Source organism: Pan paniscus, chromosome 4 (genome assembly GCF_029289425.2).
Source record: "Pan paniscus chromosome 4, NHGRI_mPanPan1-v2.0_pri, whole genome shotgun sequence".
In the NCBI taxonomy this organism is placed as follows: Eukaryota; Metazoa; Chordata; class Mammalia; order Primates; family Hominidae; genus Pan; species Pan paniscus.
Genome location: NC_073253.2, coordinates 146,543,131 through 146,559,792, shown reverse-complemented (window position 1 = coordinate 146,559,792; position 16,662 = coordinate 146,543,131). Strand labels below are relative to the sequence as shown.

General features: G+C 44.2%; 1 protein-coding gene across 1 annotated transcript in view; it reads left to right on the top strand.

Annotated features, from left to right (window-relative positions):
* SLC36A2 (solute carrier family 36 member 2) overlaps nucleotides 1-15,873 on the top strand; it is a 35,568-nt gene extending 19,695 nt beyond the window's left edge. The window contains exons 8-10 of the mRNA XM_003828992.4: nucleotides 2,267-2,433; nucleotides 5,466-5,635; nucleotides 10,609-15,873. Coding sequence (XP_003829040.1) covers nucleotides 2,267-2,433; nucleotides 5,466-5,635; nucleotides 10,609-10,880 — 609 coding nt within the window. The 3' untranslated portion in view covers nucleotides 10,881-15,873. The remainder of the gene's footprint in view (nucleotides 1-2,266; nucleotides 2,434-5,465; nucleotides 5,636-10,608) is intronic.
* Nucleotides 15,874-16,662: the final 789 nt, after the last annotated feature.

Below are 16,662 nucleotides of genomic sequence, written 5' to 3'. Positions count from 1 at the left end.
CTTGAGAATATATGCAGCAAAATTGTGTTATAGGGTGCAAGAGCTCGGGTTGGATTGTCTGCTCTCCATACAATTATTGTATAATCATCAAACATCCTCCTGAGCACCTGCTGCAACTAGACCTAATCCAGAAGAAAGTGGAAAGGCATGGGGAGGACCCAACATGACACTGCCCTCAAGCATCTTCCAAATGCCTGGAATAGAGAGAGGGTTAGGGAGTTTCAGGGCTGGAAGTTTGCATGTACGACAGAAAAGAATTCAACAGTACAAGGGAAAAGATGCTAAATTCCTTAGTAACAAATATACCCATTGCTATAGGAGTAGAAGCAGGTACTTGGACTTTGGATAACAGCCCTGGTCTACAACCTGAATCTGACACTTTCTGGTTCTGCAACTTGGGATCAGTTATCTCATTTTCAGAGCCTTGTTTTCCTCATCTGTAAAACAAGAATTATGGAGGTACCGACTTCATAGAGTTACGGTCTTCACAGTATTAAAAAATAACAACCGCCAACATTTACTAAGCCCTTAACTGTGCCATTATGGTGCTTGTGTAATTCTCTACAAAATTTGCAAAATTCAGCCACATGTAATGTCTCTCGCCTGTAATCCCAGCACTTTGGGAGGCCGATGTGGGAGGATCGCTTGAGCCCAAGAGTTCAAGACCAGTGTGAGCAACACGGCAAAACTCTGTTTCTACAAAAAAATACAAAAATCAGCCGGGCATGGCAGCACATGCCTATAGTCCCAGCTCCTCAGGAGGCTGAGATGGGAGGGATCTCTTGAGCTCGGGAGGCAGAGGTTGCAGTGAACTGTGATTATACTACTGCACTCCAGCCTGGGTGACAGAGTGAGACTCTCCAAAAAAGAAAAAAAAAAAAAAAGGAAAATTCATTTGAGCCCGTTTTCAGATAAGAAAACAGATCAGCTAAATAGTGCATGTAGAGAATGCTTAGCACACAGCCTGAACAAGGAGTAGGAGAAGGTGGGGGTGGTCTCCAGGACAGTAAGAGCCTGAGGAGGAAATTATGGGATGAGAGACAGGAAGATTGGTTTCAAAGACAGAAGAGACCTTCAAATGTCCAACCGGCAAGAGGCAGACTGGCCTCAACTTGGATTCTCTTAGAACCAGGTATGCATTTAGGGGAAGAAGGATTCTGAGAACAGAAGAGTGAGAACCTGGGGTGTGGGGAAATGCACTGCTGGCAGAACCAGGAAGCGCTCTCTGGTCCCAGCTGCCACCAGCGCCCTGTGCTCCTGGAGTCTCAGCCTCCCCACTGTACAGTGATGGGGTTGGTGGGGGGAGTCTGCACTGGAATTAGGAGTTTCAAACGCAAATGCCTTTGGAAGGCAGGTATAATTCACTGGTAGGTGGAGGTGAGGGGAGGTGGGCCTGGTGAATGGGAAAAGAATGTTGTGCCTAAAGGCATTCATATTCAATTGTCCAAAGACTGTGCTGTCAAAACAAAACGCATCTGCTGGCCAGATCTAGCTGCCCCAGAGTGTTGAGATCTTTGGTCTGGATAAAACCTCAGTGGCCCTTCCAGCTCTTAAGGGTCCAGGACTCATCAGATGACTCCAGGCCTTTCTTTTTATCTCCTTCCTCCTCCTTACCCTCATCTTCCTACCTTTTTTCCTCTCTTATTTCCTTTTTTTTGTTTGTTTAATTGAAGCACACCTAACATAAAATTTACTCATCTTAACCATTTTCAAGTATACATACATATTAAGTAAATTCAGATTATTGCACAACCATCACTGCCTTTCATCTGCAGAACTCTTCAGCTTGCAAAACTGAAACTCTGTACCCATTAAACAATAACTCCCCATACTCTCCTCATGCCAGTCCTTCCCAACTAGCATTCTGCCTCTTTGGACCTACCTACTCCAGGTACCTCATATAAGTAGAATCAGGCAGTCCTTGTCTTTTTGTGACTGGCTTATTTCACTCAGCATAATGTCCTCAAGATCCATCCGTGGGTTAGCATGAGACAAAACTTCCTTCTTTTTTAAGGGCTAAATAACATTCCATTGCATAGATACACCCACATTTTGTGTATCCATTTTCTGTTGCTAGACCCTTGGGTTGCTTCCACCTTTTGGCTATGTGAATAACACTACTGTGAACATAAGTGTTCAAATATCTCTTTGAGGCCCTGCTTTCAGTTCTTTGGGGTAGACATCCAGAAGTGGAATGACATTTTTCTTTTTGTTCATGTTACTCTTTCTCCTTCTTTCTCCTTCTTACATTGTGATGTTTCTGTAGGTTCTGCCTCTGGAAAACAAGATGAAGAATGCCCGCCACTTCCCAGCCATCCTGTCTTTGGGAATGTCCATCGTCACTTCCCTGTACATTGGCATGGCGGCTCTGGGCTACCTGCGGTTTGGAGATGACATCAAGGCCAGCATAAGCCTTAACCTGCCTAACTGCTGGTATCTTCATGGGCTGTCAGGTGGTGGGGACTCAGGAATGGGTGGAAACGTATAGGTCACTTCCTCCTCCCTTCCACAGCTGGGAAACCGAGGTCTAGAGAGCCTCCCACAGAAGAAGCAGAGTTGTCATTGGAACCACGGTCTCCAGATTCTCTGTCCCGGGAGTTCCTCCTTCAACAACAGCCTCCCAAATTGAGTTAAGCCTTGACACCTTAGTGTGAAGGAGGACATGACTTAAGAAGAGAGGACACAAGTGAGAGCCCTTGGTCTACTAAGGAGAGAAGGGAAGGGCACTGGGAGATGGCAAGAGACAGAGAGAGGAGTCGGGAGGTGGCCACACTTCCCATAGTCTTGTTTGCCACAGCCAATGGTTCACATTCCCCAAGTCAGAGTAACCAGATAAAAAAGTGGAAAACAAAAACCAATTGGGCCAACCTGGGCAACATGGTAAGACCCCACTTCCACAAAAAAAATTTCCATAGCTTAGCTGAGTATGATGTCTCATACCTGTAGTCCCAGCTGCTTGGGATGCTGAGGTAGGAAGATCACTTGAGCCCAGGAGTTTGAGGTTACAGAAGGCTGTCATCACACCACCGCACTCCACTCCAGCCTGAGTGACACAGTGAGACCCTCTCTCTTAAAAACAAACAAACAGGCCAGGCGTGATGGCTCATGCCTGTAATCCCAGCACTTTGGGAGGCCAGGGTGGGTGGATCACCTGAGGTCAGGAGTTCAAGACCAGCCTGGCCAACATGGCAAAACCTCGTCTCTACTAATAATACAAAATTAGCCGGGCATGGTGGTGGGCGCCTGTAATCCCAGCTACTCGGGAGGCTGAGGCAAGAGAATCACTTAAACCTGGGAGGCAGAGGTTTCAGTGAGCCAAGATGGTGCCATTGAACTCCAGCCTGGGCAACAAGAGTGAAACTCCATCTCAAAATAAATAAATAAATAAATACATAAATAAGCCAGGCATGGTGGCACACACCTATAGTCTCAGCTACTCAGGAGGCTGAGGCAGGAGAATCACTTGAACCTGGGAGGTGGAGGTTGCAGTGAACCAAGATAGCACCACAGCACTCCAGCCTGGGCGGCAGAGACTCTGTCTCAAACAAACAAACAAACAAACAAAACAATTTGGGAAGACCATTGGAATCTGTAAAAGTCTTATGTTCTAGCATACCCAATTCATGCAATAGTTAGCAGCCCCATAGACATCAACAGTGCCATATTGAACAGACGCATGAACCCACATCCCATTGTGCAGGATTTTCTCCCACACCAGGTCATGTCATTAATTACAGGACATTTCGGTCTTCTCAAGCGGACAGTCACAGTCCCTTGGAGACCTATTTGCCTAAATGTGGCTCCTTTCCCAACATGATAATGCCACTCATCAAGCATTTACTGCATGCCAATTACAAGCAGATGCCAAGTGGCACTGATGTGAGTAGACTATAACCTTGGAGGTTCACTATCTTCGCCGGCTCCTGATCCGGTGGCAATGGGGGAGGAACAGATAGTGTATGTACACAAACAATAACATAGAAAAAGAAGCTCTCCAGAGTAGCAAACAGGCCTTGGGGATTTCCAAGGAAAGAATGCACATCGGAAGGAGACAACAGGCAAACTCGTTGTCCAGCAGGTCAACTCAATCCAAACATGGACCACTCTGGTACACCTGAGTCCAGGTCCCAGTTGGACTGCCTACTAGCTTGTGGTGGTAGATGATTTACTTCAACTCTCTGAACCTCAGTTGCCTCATTTATAAACTGGAGTTGTCATGAGGATTAAGTTGAGCTGTGTCTACAAGGATCTGGCTGTGGTACCTGCTCAGAAGAGGGGAATTTCAAAAACTTGGAGGGGTTTGAACAGATGGAAATGGAGTAAAGAGGGTGCCCAGGCAGCAGGACTAGTGTAAGCAAGAAACACAGAAATGTGGAAGTTAGCCTTTTTAAGGAATGGGCTAAACACACACACACCCATTTATTTATTTATTTATTTATCTATTTATTTTTGAGACAGGGTCTCACTCTGTCGCCCAGGCTAGAGTGCAGTGGTGCGATCTCAGCTCACTGCAACCTCTACCTCCCGGGTTCAAGTAATTCTCCTGCCTCAGCCTCCCGAGTAGTTGGGATTACAGGTGTGCACCACCACACGTGGGTAATTTTTGTATTTTTGGTAGTGGTAGGGTTTCGCCATGTTGGGCAGACTGGTCTCGAACTCGTGACCTCAGGTGATCCACCGCCCTCGGCCTCCCAAAGTGCTGGGATTATAGGCGTGAGCCACTGTGCCCAGCATCACACATTTATTAAACATGGAAATGCATCTACCACATTAGTGGACTGAAGGAAAACAGTCACATCTCAATAGATCAAATAGAAAAAAAACTTAGATAGAACTCAATATCCCTTGAAGCCTCACACTCTGCCCCTAGCTTGAGGCTGGCAAGTACCCGTTTCTCCTTATATTCCACCCTGACTCCCCCTAACTTCCACACAACCCTATTTATAAACTGTCTCTTCTTCCAAGGATTTGGGATTCTGCAGTTCTCTCAACTAGAGGCAACAGTTATGTGCCTAGAGCTTTGGGGAATCCAGATAATTCCTAAGGACTGATCACAAAGGACTAGAGTCTTTTAGATCCAGGGCTTTTGGTCTTAGCCACTTATCATCTGTGTCTCCCTGGGCAAAGTATCTGGCCTGAGCCTGAGCCTCTCTTTTTTAAAACATAAGATTGAGCATCAGATGGTAGCGATTTGCGAAGGTGCAATACATACTCAGGCTCAAGATGGTTTTTATTTCATTTAGAAATGACCCTTTCCATTGTTTCCACTGAATCCAGAACCCCACTATTTTCACTGCATGCTCTGCTGTGACTCCCTCTTGATTCTCAGAAGGTCCCTCTCAGTCATTTTCAGAAAGGGAAACAAAAGCCCAAGTCATTGTCCCAAGGTCAGAGGTTAATGTTCCAAGGAGGCCAGTGTCAGAACACAGTGGCCATGGAGAGCAGCTCTGTGGTTTGTCTTGCAGGCTGTACCAGTCTGTCAAGCTTCTCTACATTGCCGGCATCCTGTGCACCTATGCCCTGCAGTTCTACGTCCCTGCAGAAATCATCATCCCCTTTGCCATCTCCCGGGTGTCAACACGCTGGGCACTGCCTCTGGATCTGTCCATTCGCCTCGTCATGGTCTGCCTGACATGTGAGTAGAAAGGAGAGTGCAGTGTTCCTGCTGATCTTTTCTGAGGGCTATCAAGAATCAGCCAGATGGGCCGGATGCATTGGCTTACACCTGTAATCCTGGCACTTTGGGAGGCCGAGGCGGGTGGATCACCTGAGGTCAGGAGTTCCAGACAAGCCTGGCCAAAATGGTGAAACCCTGTCTCTACTAAAAATACAACAATTAACCAGGCGTGGTGGCATGTGCCTGTAATCCCAGCTACTCAAGAACCAAGGCAAGAGAATCACTTGAACATGTAGGGCAGAGGTTGCAGTGAGCCGAGATCGTGCCACTGCACTCCAGCCTGGGCAACAGAGCAAGATTCATCTCAAAAAAAAAAAAAAAAAAAGAATCAGTCAGATGGTAGAGGGCAGTCATGACAATCAGCATTTACTGAGCACTTACTGTATTCCAGGGACCATTTTAAAGCTTTACAAGTATTCACTCATCTAAGCCTCAGGGACAACCCCATTCTTACATGTACCTAATTAGATTTGTTGGTGTTCAGCCTAAGGGACTGACACAGCTTATCAAACAATAATTGTAAGAACTTGCTGGGCACTCTGGCACTTGCCTGTGATCCCAGCATTTTGAGAGGTCAAGGCAGGCGGATTGCTTGAGTTCAGGAGTTTTGAGACCAGCCCGGACAACATGGTGAAACCCCATCTCTATAAAAAAAAAAAAAAAAGAAAAAAAAAAGAAAAGAAAATAGCCAGGCATGGGTGCCCCATGTTTGTAGTCCCAGCTACTTGGGAGGCTAGGGTGAGAAGATTGCTTGAGCCCAGGAGGCTGAGGCTGCAGTGAGCTGAGATTGAACTACTGCACTCCAGCCTGGGCAACAGAGTCAGACCCTGTCTCAAATATATTAATAAATAAATAAATAAATCATAAGAACTGACATGTATTGAACACTTACTGTGTGCCAGGCACTGTGTTCAGCTCTTTCTAGTCTAGATTTCATAATATTTTATTCAGTCCTCACAACAATTCTCATGAGGTAGAAGAACTATGATAAACCCTACTTTATGAAAGAGAAAACTGAGGCAGTGAGTGATTAATAATTGGCCAGAAAGTGTCAGAGGTAGGATTTGAATTCAAGTCATGTAAGTCTAGAGCCAGTGCCCTTCACCTCCAGGGCAGACATTGAAAATGGGACTCTAATTTGGCAACAGGTGTTGTTTGAACCTCACAATGTTGTATAAAGTGGGCCAACATTTAAAATGTGGGCAATCTCCATACAAATGCAGATTTTTAAAATTTTTTGGTGGGGCTACTATAAATTGATTGGGCAAGGCTGGGATCACATTCCCCATCGGCAACAATCAGCTGGGGCTCCTTGACCCCTGGACGGTCCTGTGCTTGCCTATTGGCTGAGGTCATTCCCACTCCCTGGCTCACAGCAGCCCCCATGACCCGGAGTACCCCTTTCTGCAAGTATTCCACCAGAGGCCGAAGGAGATGGCTAGAGATTCCTGTGTAGAGTAGAGGTGGCCCAGCTGTCCCTAAGATGCCTTTTGATTGTAATTGGAAAAGTGTCTTCTTTTTAAGGCCAAATTGTATTCCACTGTACGTACAAACCACATTTTCTTTATCCATTCATCTGTCCATGGAAATTTAGGAAATTCTTTTTTTTTTTTTTTTTTGCATAACAAAGTGTTACTTTTAGATAATTATCAGTACACCAAGTAATAACATGTAACGAGTTTTTGAATTCTACCATCTAGTAATTTTGATTCAGAGAAACTAAAAGCAGCCCAAACAGTTATGCTAGTATTCATTATTCTAACCATTAGCAGGAATGGACTAATTTAAGGGTGGCTGCTGCTTCACACAGATTACAAATAACCATTTACTACTTTTTCATGGTTAGAATCCTGACATTCAAGAAAGCACTACAGGAAAAAAAAAAATATTAATCTCTTTCTTCTTCAAAGAACTTTTTTTTTACTAGATAAAAGAAAGAAAAAGTCAACATTGATACATTGATACGTATGTTACTTCAGCTAAAAGGCATGGGAAAACATGACATATACCCATTAAATTTCTACGAAATACGATGTAAAAAGAAAATCTATAGATAAGTTCTAAGTCTGTACAAAGAAGCTAGATTTTATATTCTCTGAGATGTGAAGGGACCTCCTATATAATATACAGAAATCATTTAATGCCTTTTCATAAGAATATATCTCGAGCTGCATATTCCTCGAGGGCATCTAAAATGCCAATCCGTGGTACAGGCGCTTCTTTCTCCCACTCTTCTTCACTTATGCAGCAGTTTTCATGGATTTCTGTCCAGGTGTCACAGACAAAAGCCAAGAGACTAGCCAAGCCTTCACCCCCATTCTGCTGGAAGTAGTTCTGGAGGCTGGTCCTCTTCTTCTGACCCTCCTGTGCCACTTCAGTGCCAAGGCTGCTGTGAGATTCCAGGGCTGCAGCTTCCTTGGTCTTGAACTCTTTCTCCCTCTGCAGGCAGTGCTGTTCAGTTTCAGTTCAGCAGTTGAAGCCTCAGCTGCTTCCTTGGCCTGGTTCAGCCTCTATGTTTTTGCTCACACTTGGACACCTTCTCAGTGGCTGCATCTTGGCCTGCAGCCGCTGCTGGATCCCCTGAGACTGGCTGAAGTGGCTGTTGATTTTCACTTTTCTAGGCCAGCCCAAAGCATTTATTCGACACTGGTTTTCTTTTTTTGAAGTGATTAGTTCTCAATTTGACCTTGAATGCAGGAACTATCCAGTATCTTACATATTCCAGATAGATCAAGGAATTTGCCCCACAGTATAAAGATAACAATCCCTTAAGCCTACACTACACTTCTTCATGCATTGTCAATTAGCATGTATGAGTAAATAACTTGGAGTAATAGCAAAGATAACTTTTCTGAATGCTTTACATGAAAAATCTCATTGAAGACTTTTATGTCCTATGCAGAATGAATCACACAATACCTAAAAGGATAGTAGCCTTCATCTCCATTTTGCAGCTGAGGAAACAAGCTGAGGAAGGGGTGGGACTTGGGCAAGGCCATACAAGAATGCACCAGACTCCTGCCTTCCAGACCTGTTCTGTTCTACCACACTCCTCCAAAGGAGGCCTGCTCAAGGCTCCTGGGATTTATTGGTGACCAGGAACATTTTTCATCAAATATAATAAAAAACGTAAAAGCCCAGGTCTGTAAAACGTCCTGCTAAAAAAATATAATTTCAAAATTTTTAGCTTTTCGTGTTTCTTTGTTAGGTGTTTTCTGACATGTGTATAAAACCTGGAGAAGACACTTCTTTAAAGACACCTCCTGGATTTTCTTCCAACTGAAGATCTCTTTGTACTATAAATAATTTCATATTCTAATTGTTTGCAAGTAAAAGGTTCTTATACTTGCATGTTAATTATTTATTAAAATTCTAGGCATTTTAAAAAATAATTTATATTATTTATTATATTTTTATTATATATATAAAATATATAAAATATTTATTATATATAAATATATATTTTATAAATATTTATAAATAATTTATTATTTATATTTTATATTTTTATTATAGATAAAATATATTAAATATATTTTATTTATTTAAATATATAAAATAAATAATAAATTTGTATTATTTATTTATATTATTTATATCATTTTTTATTTATTAAAATGCTAGGCATTTTAGAAGACTTCTAAAAAATTTGTATATTGATACAAATTTTGATAGTACAAACATTGACAGTTTGTACATTGATATATTCCAAACAGCTTGAATGGTTCCCAGCACTGTTATTTAGTGTTATTTATTAAGTAAGAGCTTAAGTTTTGTTGGATATGTAAGGATCCAAAATGCACCTCGGTAGCATAAAGATTATTTTAAGCTAAAAATGTCTGAACAAAAAGAAGCTGCAGAAAGAAACTTTGTCTAATCTTCTTTTGCTGATGTAAGCGGGACCTCCTGACAAATATAGCTGCCATAAATCCCTTCTCTGGGAAGTTTAGAGCCAGAAAAGAGACTTAGCATTATCATGGGAATTACTAACTGTTTAACAAATTTTATCTGAAACTGTCATATCTTCCATTTGTTCTTCCATAAAAGCCCTTTCTCCTCCCTCCTTTTCCCCTTATTAAGGGGGTATCTTTGGCTGTTCTGGAAGCCAATTCATCTCAAGGCTCTGGAGCTTATATATACACTTTGTCTTTTCTCTTGTTAATCTTACCTATTGTCAGTTGAATTCACAAGCACCCAACCACTGACCCTAAGTTGGTAGGGGAAAAGTTTTTGAATGAATACATTTCCTCCCAACAATATGAATGAACAATATGAATGAATACAATTAGACAGAGACTCACCAAATTTTGTTATTGTTGTTTTGAGATGGGGTCTCACTATGTTACCCAGGGTGTCCTTGAACTCCCAGATCCTCCTGCCTCAGCCTCCCGAATAGCTGGGGCTACAGAAATGTGCCACTATGCCTGGCTGAATTTTTAATATGTAACTTCTAGGGAATATGATTAGGGATATTGGAGGACTTTTAACTTTTCTTTCTGTAATTGAATTTCTGAGAAACAACTAGTTTATTTTTTAAGAAGAGGATTTTTTTTTTTTTTTTTTTATGAGATAGGACCTCACACTTTGTCACCCAGGCTGGAGTGCAGTGGCGTGATCTTGGCTCACTGCAACCTCCACCTCCCAGGTTCAAGTGATTCTCCTGCCTCAGCCTCCTGAGTAGCTGAGATTATAGGTGCCCACTACCACACCCGGCTAATTTTTGTATTTTTAGTAGAGATGGGATTTCACTATGTTGGACAGGCTGGTCTTGAACGCCCAACCTTCAGTGATCCACCCATCTAGGCCTCCCAAAGTGCTGGGATTACAAGTGTGAGCCACTGTGCCTGGCCAAGAAGAGGACTTTAAGAACAAACTTTCAAAGCTTGGCTAAGCCTGGAATGCTCCATCTCTCCACTATCCTCTCCCTGCAGGCCTCCTGGCCATCCTCATCCCCCGCCTGGACCTGGTCATCTCCCTGGTGGGCTCCGTGAGTGGCACCGCCCTGGCCCTCATCATCCCACCGCTCCTGGAGGTCACCACGTTCTACTCAGAGGGCATGAGCCCCCTCACCATCTTCAAGGACGCCCTGATCAGTATCCTGGGCTTCGTGGGCTTTGTGGTGGGGACCTACCAGGCCCTGGACGAGCTGCTCAAGTCAGAAGACTCTCACCCCTTTTCCAACTCCACCACTTTTGTTCGGTGAGCCTGGCACTGCTCCTTGCCTACCAGCACCCGACTTTTAATGATATGGATCTCTCTTTTTTTTTTTTTTTTTTTTGAGACGGAGTTTCTGTCTTGTTGCCCAGACTGGAGTGCAATGATGCGATCTCAGCTCACCACAACTTTGGCCTCCTGGGTTCAAGCGATTCTCCTGCCTCAGCCTCCCGAGTAGTTGGGATTACAGGCATGGGCCAGCACGCCTGGCTACTTTTGTATTTTTAGTAGAGACGGGGTTTCTCCATGTTGGTCAGGCTGGTCTTGAACTCCCGACCTCAGGTGATCCACCCACCCCGGCCTCCCAAAATGCTGGGATCACAGGCATGAGCCACCTCGCCTGGCCGGATCTCTTTTATATGCATTATCTTTATGTCACTGCTTTGCCTTTTCTCTGGGCCAAGTCATGGTGAAACAAGAAAGCTACAAGCTCTAAATGGTAATTTTTTAAATTTTTGTTTTGTTTATTACTTCTTCTTTTCATACCTCTGGCATTCCACTACATTGTGAGCTTTCCCTTGGAAGGCTCTGGACTCTATTCAAGCTTATGATAATTCACACAATGAATTTCATACCTAGCCTGGAGCTATGCAAGAAGCAGCCACCAGAGGGCCCCAAGTGGCAGCAACTGGCCAAAGGAGGTGCAGCCAGCTAAGACTGTCCACGCTTTGGCAGACAACCGGTTTTCCCTTTTCTGGGTCTGTTCAAAAAGCAAACATTAAGGGTGGGCACATAATCCACAAGCCAGAAAGTTGTGCACGGCTCCAGTGTTGAGATGGGTAGGGCCAAGATGACCAGTGTGAAAACTCTCAGACAGAAAGGAGCCATGCATATTAAATGAGGGGCAACAAACATTTCAAACCATTAGATAACATTTTCTCCCAACTCAAAGATCCCAACAATGAATAGGAGGCATGGAAGTAGATGTGCCAATGGGGAGGGATGAGGAGTGAACATGAATATTATTTGAATAGACTTTACCTCTTAATTCTTGCAACATGCATTCTTGATTACCTACTGTGTGCCAAATAAGATTTTGTAGAATATTGCAAAAATGACCATAAATTCCTCGTGATAATGTGACTTTGCACCTGCTCCTATGAAAAGATGAAGTCTGTATCTGTATCCCTTAAATTTTTTTGCTTGTTTGTGGGTTTTGTTTTGTGTTTTGTTTTTTTGAGATGAAGTCTCGCTCTGTTGCCCAGGCTGGAGTGCAATGGCACAATCTCGGCTCACTGCAACCTCCATCTCCTGGGTTCAGGCGATTCTTCTGCCTCAGCCTCCCAAGTAGCTAGGATTACAGGTGCCTGCCACTATGCCCAGCTAATTTTTGTATTTTTCGTAGAGATGGGGTTTTACCATGTTGGCCAGGCTGGTCTCAAACTCCTGACCTCAGGTGATCCGCTTGCCTCGGCCTCCCAAAGTGCTGAGATTACAAGTGTGAGCCACCACGCCCAGCCTCTCCCCTTTAAATTTGATCTTGGCCTTGTAACTTGCTTTGGCCAATGGGACATTAGTAAATGTGATGCAGTCAGAGGTTTGGTAATAACCTATGCATCAGGACTTACATCACTTGCTGCTCTATGGAGTTGAGACCACCAAGTAAAGCATCCTGGGCTAGCCTACCGGAGGATCAGAGACCATGTGGAACATAAATGAATCATCCCAGTTGAGCCCTGTCCGCAGATCAACCAGCCTACCAACTTCCAGACACGAGTAAAGCCATCCTAGACTATATCCAACCCCAGTCAGGCTGACACAGACCATAAGAATTGTATAGATAATCCACAGAACTGTGATAAATAATAAAGATGTTTGTAATTTTAATACATAAAGAGTGGGAAGTTTTATGCAGCAAAAGATAACTGATAAATCATTCTAAAGAGGATACACTGATTAATGAGAAAAGAATCCCTGCTCTCAAGCAGCCAGTCTACTGTCCATTGGGGAAGAGTTAACAGGTAATCAACTAAGTAAATACCATCTAATGTCCATCTAAGGGCAAAGGACACTACCTGCTCTAGAGCACCAAAGAAGACTTTCCACAGGTGGTATCATTTGAGCTGGGCTTTGAGTAGAACCTGAATCTTCTACGACTGAGCCTGAACCTTCTTCCATTCTGTCCTGCTGCCTGGACATTACAGCACCTATGCTTGTGTCTGATCTTGGCTGGCAGCCAGAGGCAAGCCAACCTGAGACATCACCTCCATCTTTCTGGTGGTGACTGCTCTCTCCCCTCCCCTCAGAATTACTAAAATTCAGAAAATGCACCTAGATAACTAAATAGATGTTGAAGATCTATAGTCCCAAAAGGTGGGGAGAGGAGAGTTTCTCATCAAACTCTCTGTGGTTTACGGGAATGAGCTATGCCTGTTTCAGCCTCGGTGTTAAGAGAACATTTGAAAAAGCCCTGTCCTGCTTATTTTCATCCTTCGTCTTCCCTGTGTCCCCCAATTCCCACGTCCCGGTCTGCTCTTTCTGTATGTTACTTTCTATCTGCTGGACTTCCAGAAGATACTTCACCAGCACAAGTCCACTCAGATGGAGGAAAGGCTGGTGGTCCACACCCAGATCCCATACCCTACAGAGTCCCTGTTGGGCAACAGGACACTCATAGCTCGTGCAGGGGTCCACAGTCCACTTTGCCAGAGGATGGGTTGTCATTTCCACCCTGAGCTCTCTGTTTCATCAGCAAACCCAAAGGACTTCCAATGATCCGTCCTGAGTGTTGGCAATGTGATCATCCTCTCTGGAAACATTTCTCTCCCACCCTGCTCCACTATCAATCACCCCACCCATCCTTGAAGTTTAAAGTTATCTTCTCTGTTATTAAGAAAAGTTTACACTCATTCTCTGAAGATAAGCCCCTACCGTGTAAGAGGATAGGGTTAATTTTATTACTCAGACCAATCTGGCTGAAGTTAAATCTTAGAAAGAAAAACTAAATTTAGCAACATTGATGTAACCAACAAAACTAAGCTAGGGAGACTCGTTAGTAATCATTGGCAACACTAAAGACTACTACATATTAGCTTTATGTCTGAGTGGTGGTGATATTAAAATTTCTTAAGTGGTTTGGAACTGATTTTTTTAATACACACATACGCACACACACGACTTTCTTCCCCCCATTTAACTTACTATTTATTTAACTTCTGGAGCTTGCTAGTGAGTCAAGGAACATAGAAAACCCTTCCTCCTTCCCTTCATTGAGTGCTTACTAAGGATTTTACATGAGATCATCTCATTTAACCCTTCCAATGACCTGTGATGTTTACACTGTCATTGTCTCCATTTTCAGATAAGGAAACAGACTCAGAGACATTAAATAACTTGTTAAAGATCAAACACGTAGTGAAGGATGGATCCAGGATGCAAACATTTGTGCATCAAAGCTCCTCACTGCATTGTAGGGCCCAAGGGAGGCCACTGAATGGTGGTTATCAAAATGTAAAATAGGGAGGAGGTAGAGCAAGATGGTAGAAAGCTCCACTGATCTGTCCTGTCCCCCAACCCCTGCTGCAAGGACACCAATTTAACAATTATGTACACAAAAAAAGCACCTTCATAAGAACCAAAAAACGTGGGCACTCAACAGTACCTGGTTTTAACTTCGTATGGCTGAAAGAGGCACTAAAGAGGTAAAAGAAAAAAGTCTTGAATCAACTGCGCAGCGCCACCCCTCCCCCACCCCCAGCAGGGGCCCATGGTGCCCAGAGTATCTCTGGGCTCTGGGGAAGGGAGAACCCAGTAATTGTGATGCATTGACTAGGTGCTGCCCTTGTTATAGCAGAAAGGAAAACCAGACCAAACTCAGCTGACACCTGCCCACAGAGGGAGCATTTAAACCAGCCCTAGCCAGAGGGGAATCACTGATCCCAGAGGTCAGAACTCTAGTTCCCACAGGCCTCACCACCATGGGCTAAAGTGCTCTGGGGCTTTAAATAAACTTGAAAGGCAGTCTAGGCCACAAGGACTACAACTCCTAGGAGACTCCTAGTACTGAATTGGACCCAGAGACAGTGGACTGGGGGAGCAGGAGACATACTGAGACACCAGTTGGGGTGACTAAGGGAGTGCTTGGCATCACCCCTTTCCTAACCCCAAGAAGCACAGCTTGTGGCTCCAGAATAGACCCCTTCCTTTTGCTTGAGGTGAGGAGAAGTAATAGTGGGTAGGACTTTATCTTACATCTTAGATACCAACTCAGCCACAGAAGAATAGGGCATGGGTCAGAGTCATCATGCTGCCTTTCCAGACCTTAGCTCCTGGGCATTTCTAGACATACCCTGGGCCAAGGGAACCCACTGCTTTGAAGGAAAGGACCCAATCCTGGCAGCATTCATCACCTGCTCACTGAAGAGCCCTTGGGCCCTGAATAAACACCAGTGATACCCAGATACTACATCAAGGGCCTTGGGTGAGACTCTGAGACCTGCTGACTTTAGTTACCAGCTCAGCCACAGGGGTAGAGCACCAAGTAGGCTCTTGGGGTCCCCAATTCCAGGACTTGGCTCTTGGATGGCATTTCTGGACCTGTCCTGGGCCAGAGGGTAGCCCAGTGCCTTGAAGGGTGAGTCCCAGGCCAGGCAGCATGCGCCAAAACTGACTGAAGAGCCCTCAGGACTTAAGGGAACATTGGCAGTCATCTAGCATTACTCCCTGTGGGCCTGAGGTGGCAGTGGCCATAGGGTGAGGCTGCCCTACCTTTGGAAAGGGGAGGGAAGAGTGAAAAGGACTGTGTCTTGTGGTTTGAGTGCCAGCTCAGCCACAGTACAATACAGCACCAGGTAGACTTCTTAGGTTTTTGATTCTAGTCCCTGGCTGTCAAGACAGATGGCACCTCTGGACCCGCATACAGCCTGGGGGAACTCTCCACATTAAAGGGAAAAATACAGACCTGAATGGCTTGCCACCTACTGATTATAGAGCCCCAGAGCCTTGAGCGAACACAGGCAGTAGCCAGGGAGTGGTTACAGGAGGCCTCTAGCAAGACCCAGTGCTATGCTGGCTTCAGGTCTGACCCAGTGCAGTCATAGTGATGGTGGTCACAAGGGTGCTTGTGACCCCAGCTTCATGTGGCTCAGAACAGACAAAGAGAGAGACTCTGTTTGGGAGAAAGTAAGGGAAGAGAACAAGAGTCTCTGTCTGGTAATCCAGAGAATTCTCCCGGATCTTGTCCAAGATGATCAAGGTGGTACCTCTGTCAGTCTGCAACAACCACAGTGTTGCTGGGCTTGGGTTGTGCCCTGAAGCAGATACAACTTAGATCACAACACCCAAGCCCTTTCAAATATCTGGAAAGCCTTCCCAAGAATGATGGATACAAACAAATCCAGACAGTGAAGACTGCAAAAAATACCTAACTCTTCAATGCCCAGAAACTGAAGAGCATTTACTAGCATCAACACCATCCGTGAAAACACGACCTCACCAAATGAACTAAATAAGGCACCAGGGACCAATCCTGGAGATACAGAGATATGTTAACTTTCAGTCAGAGGATTGAAAATCGTTTTGAGGAAATTCATAGAAATTCAAGATAACATAGAGAAGGAATTCATCAGATAAATTTAACACAGATATTGAAATCATGAAAAAGAATCAATCAGAAATTCTGGAGCTGAAAAATTCAATTGCCATATTGAAGAATGCATCAGAGTCTTTTAATAATAGAATCAATCAACCAGAAGAATTAGTTAGCTTAAAGATAGGCTGTTTGAAAATAGTCAGGAGACCAAAAAAAAGGGGATAAAAAATAATGAAGCACA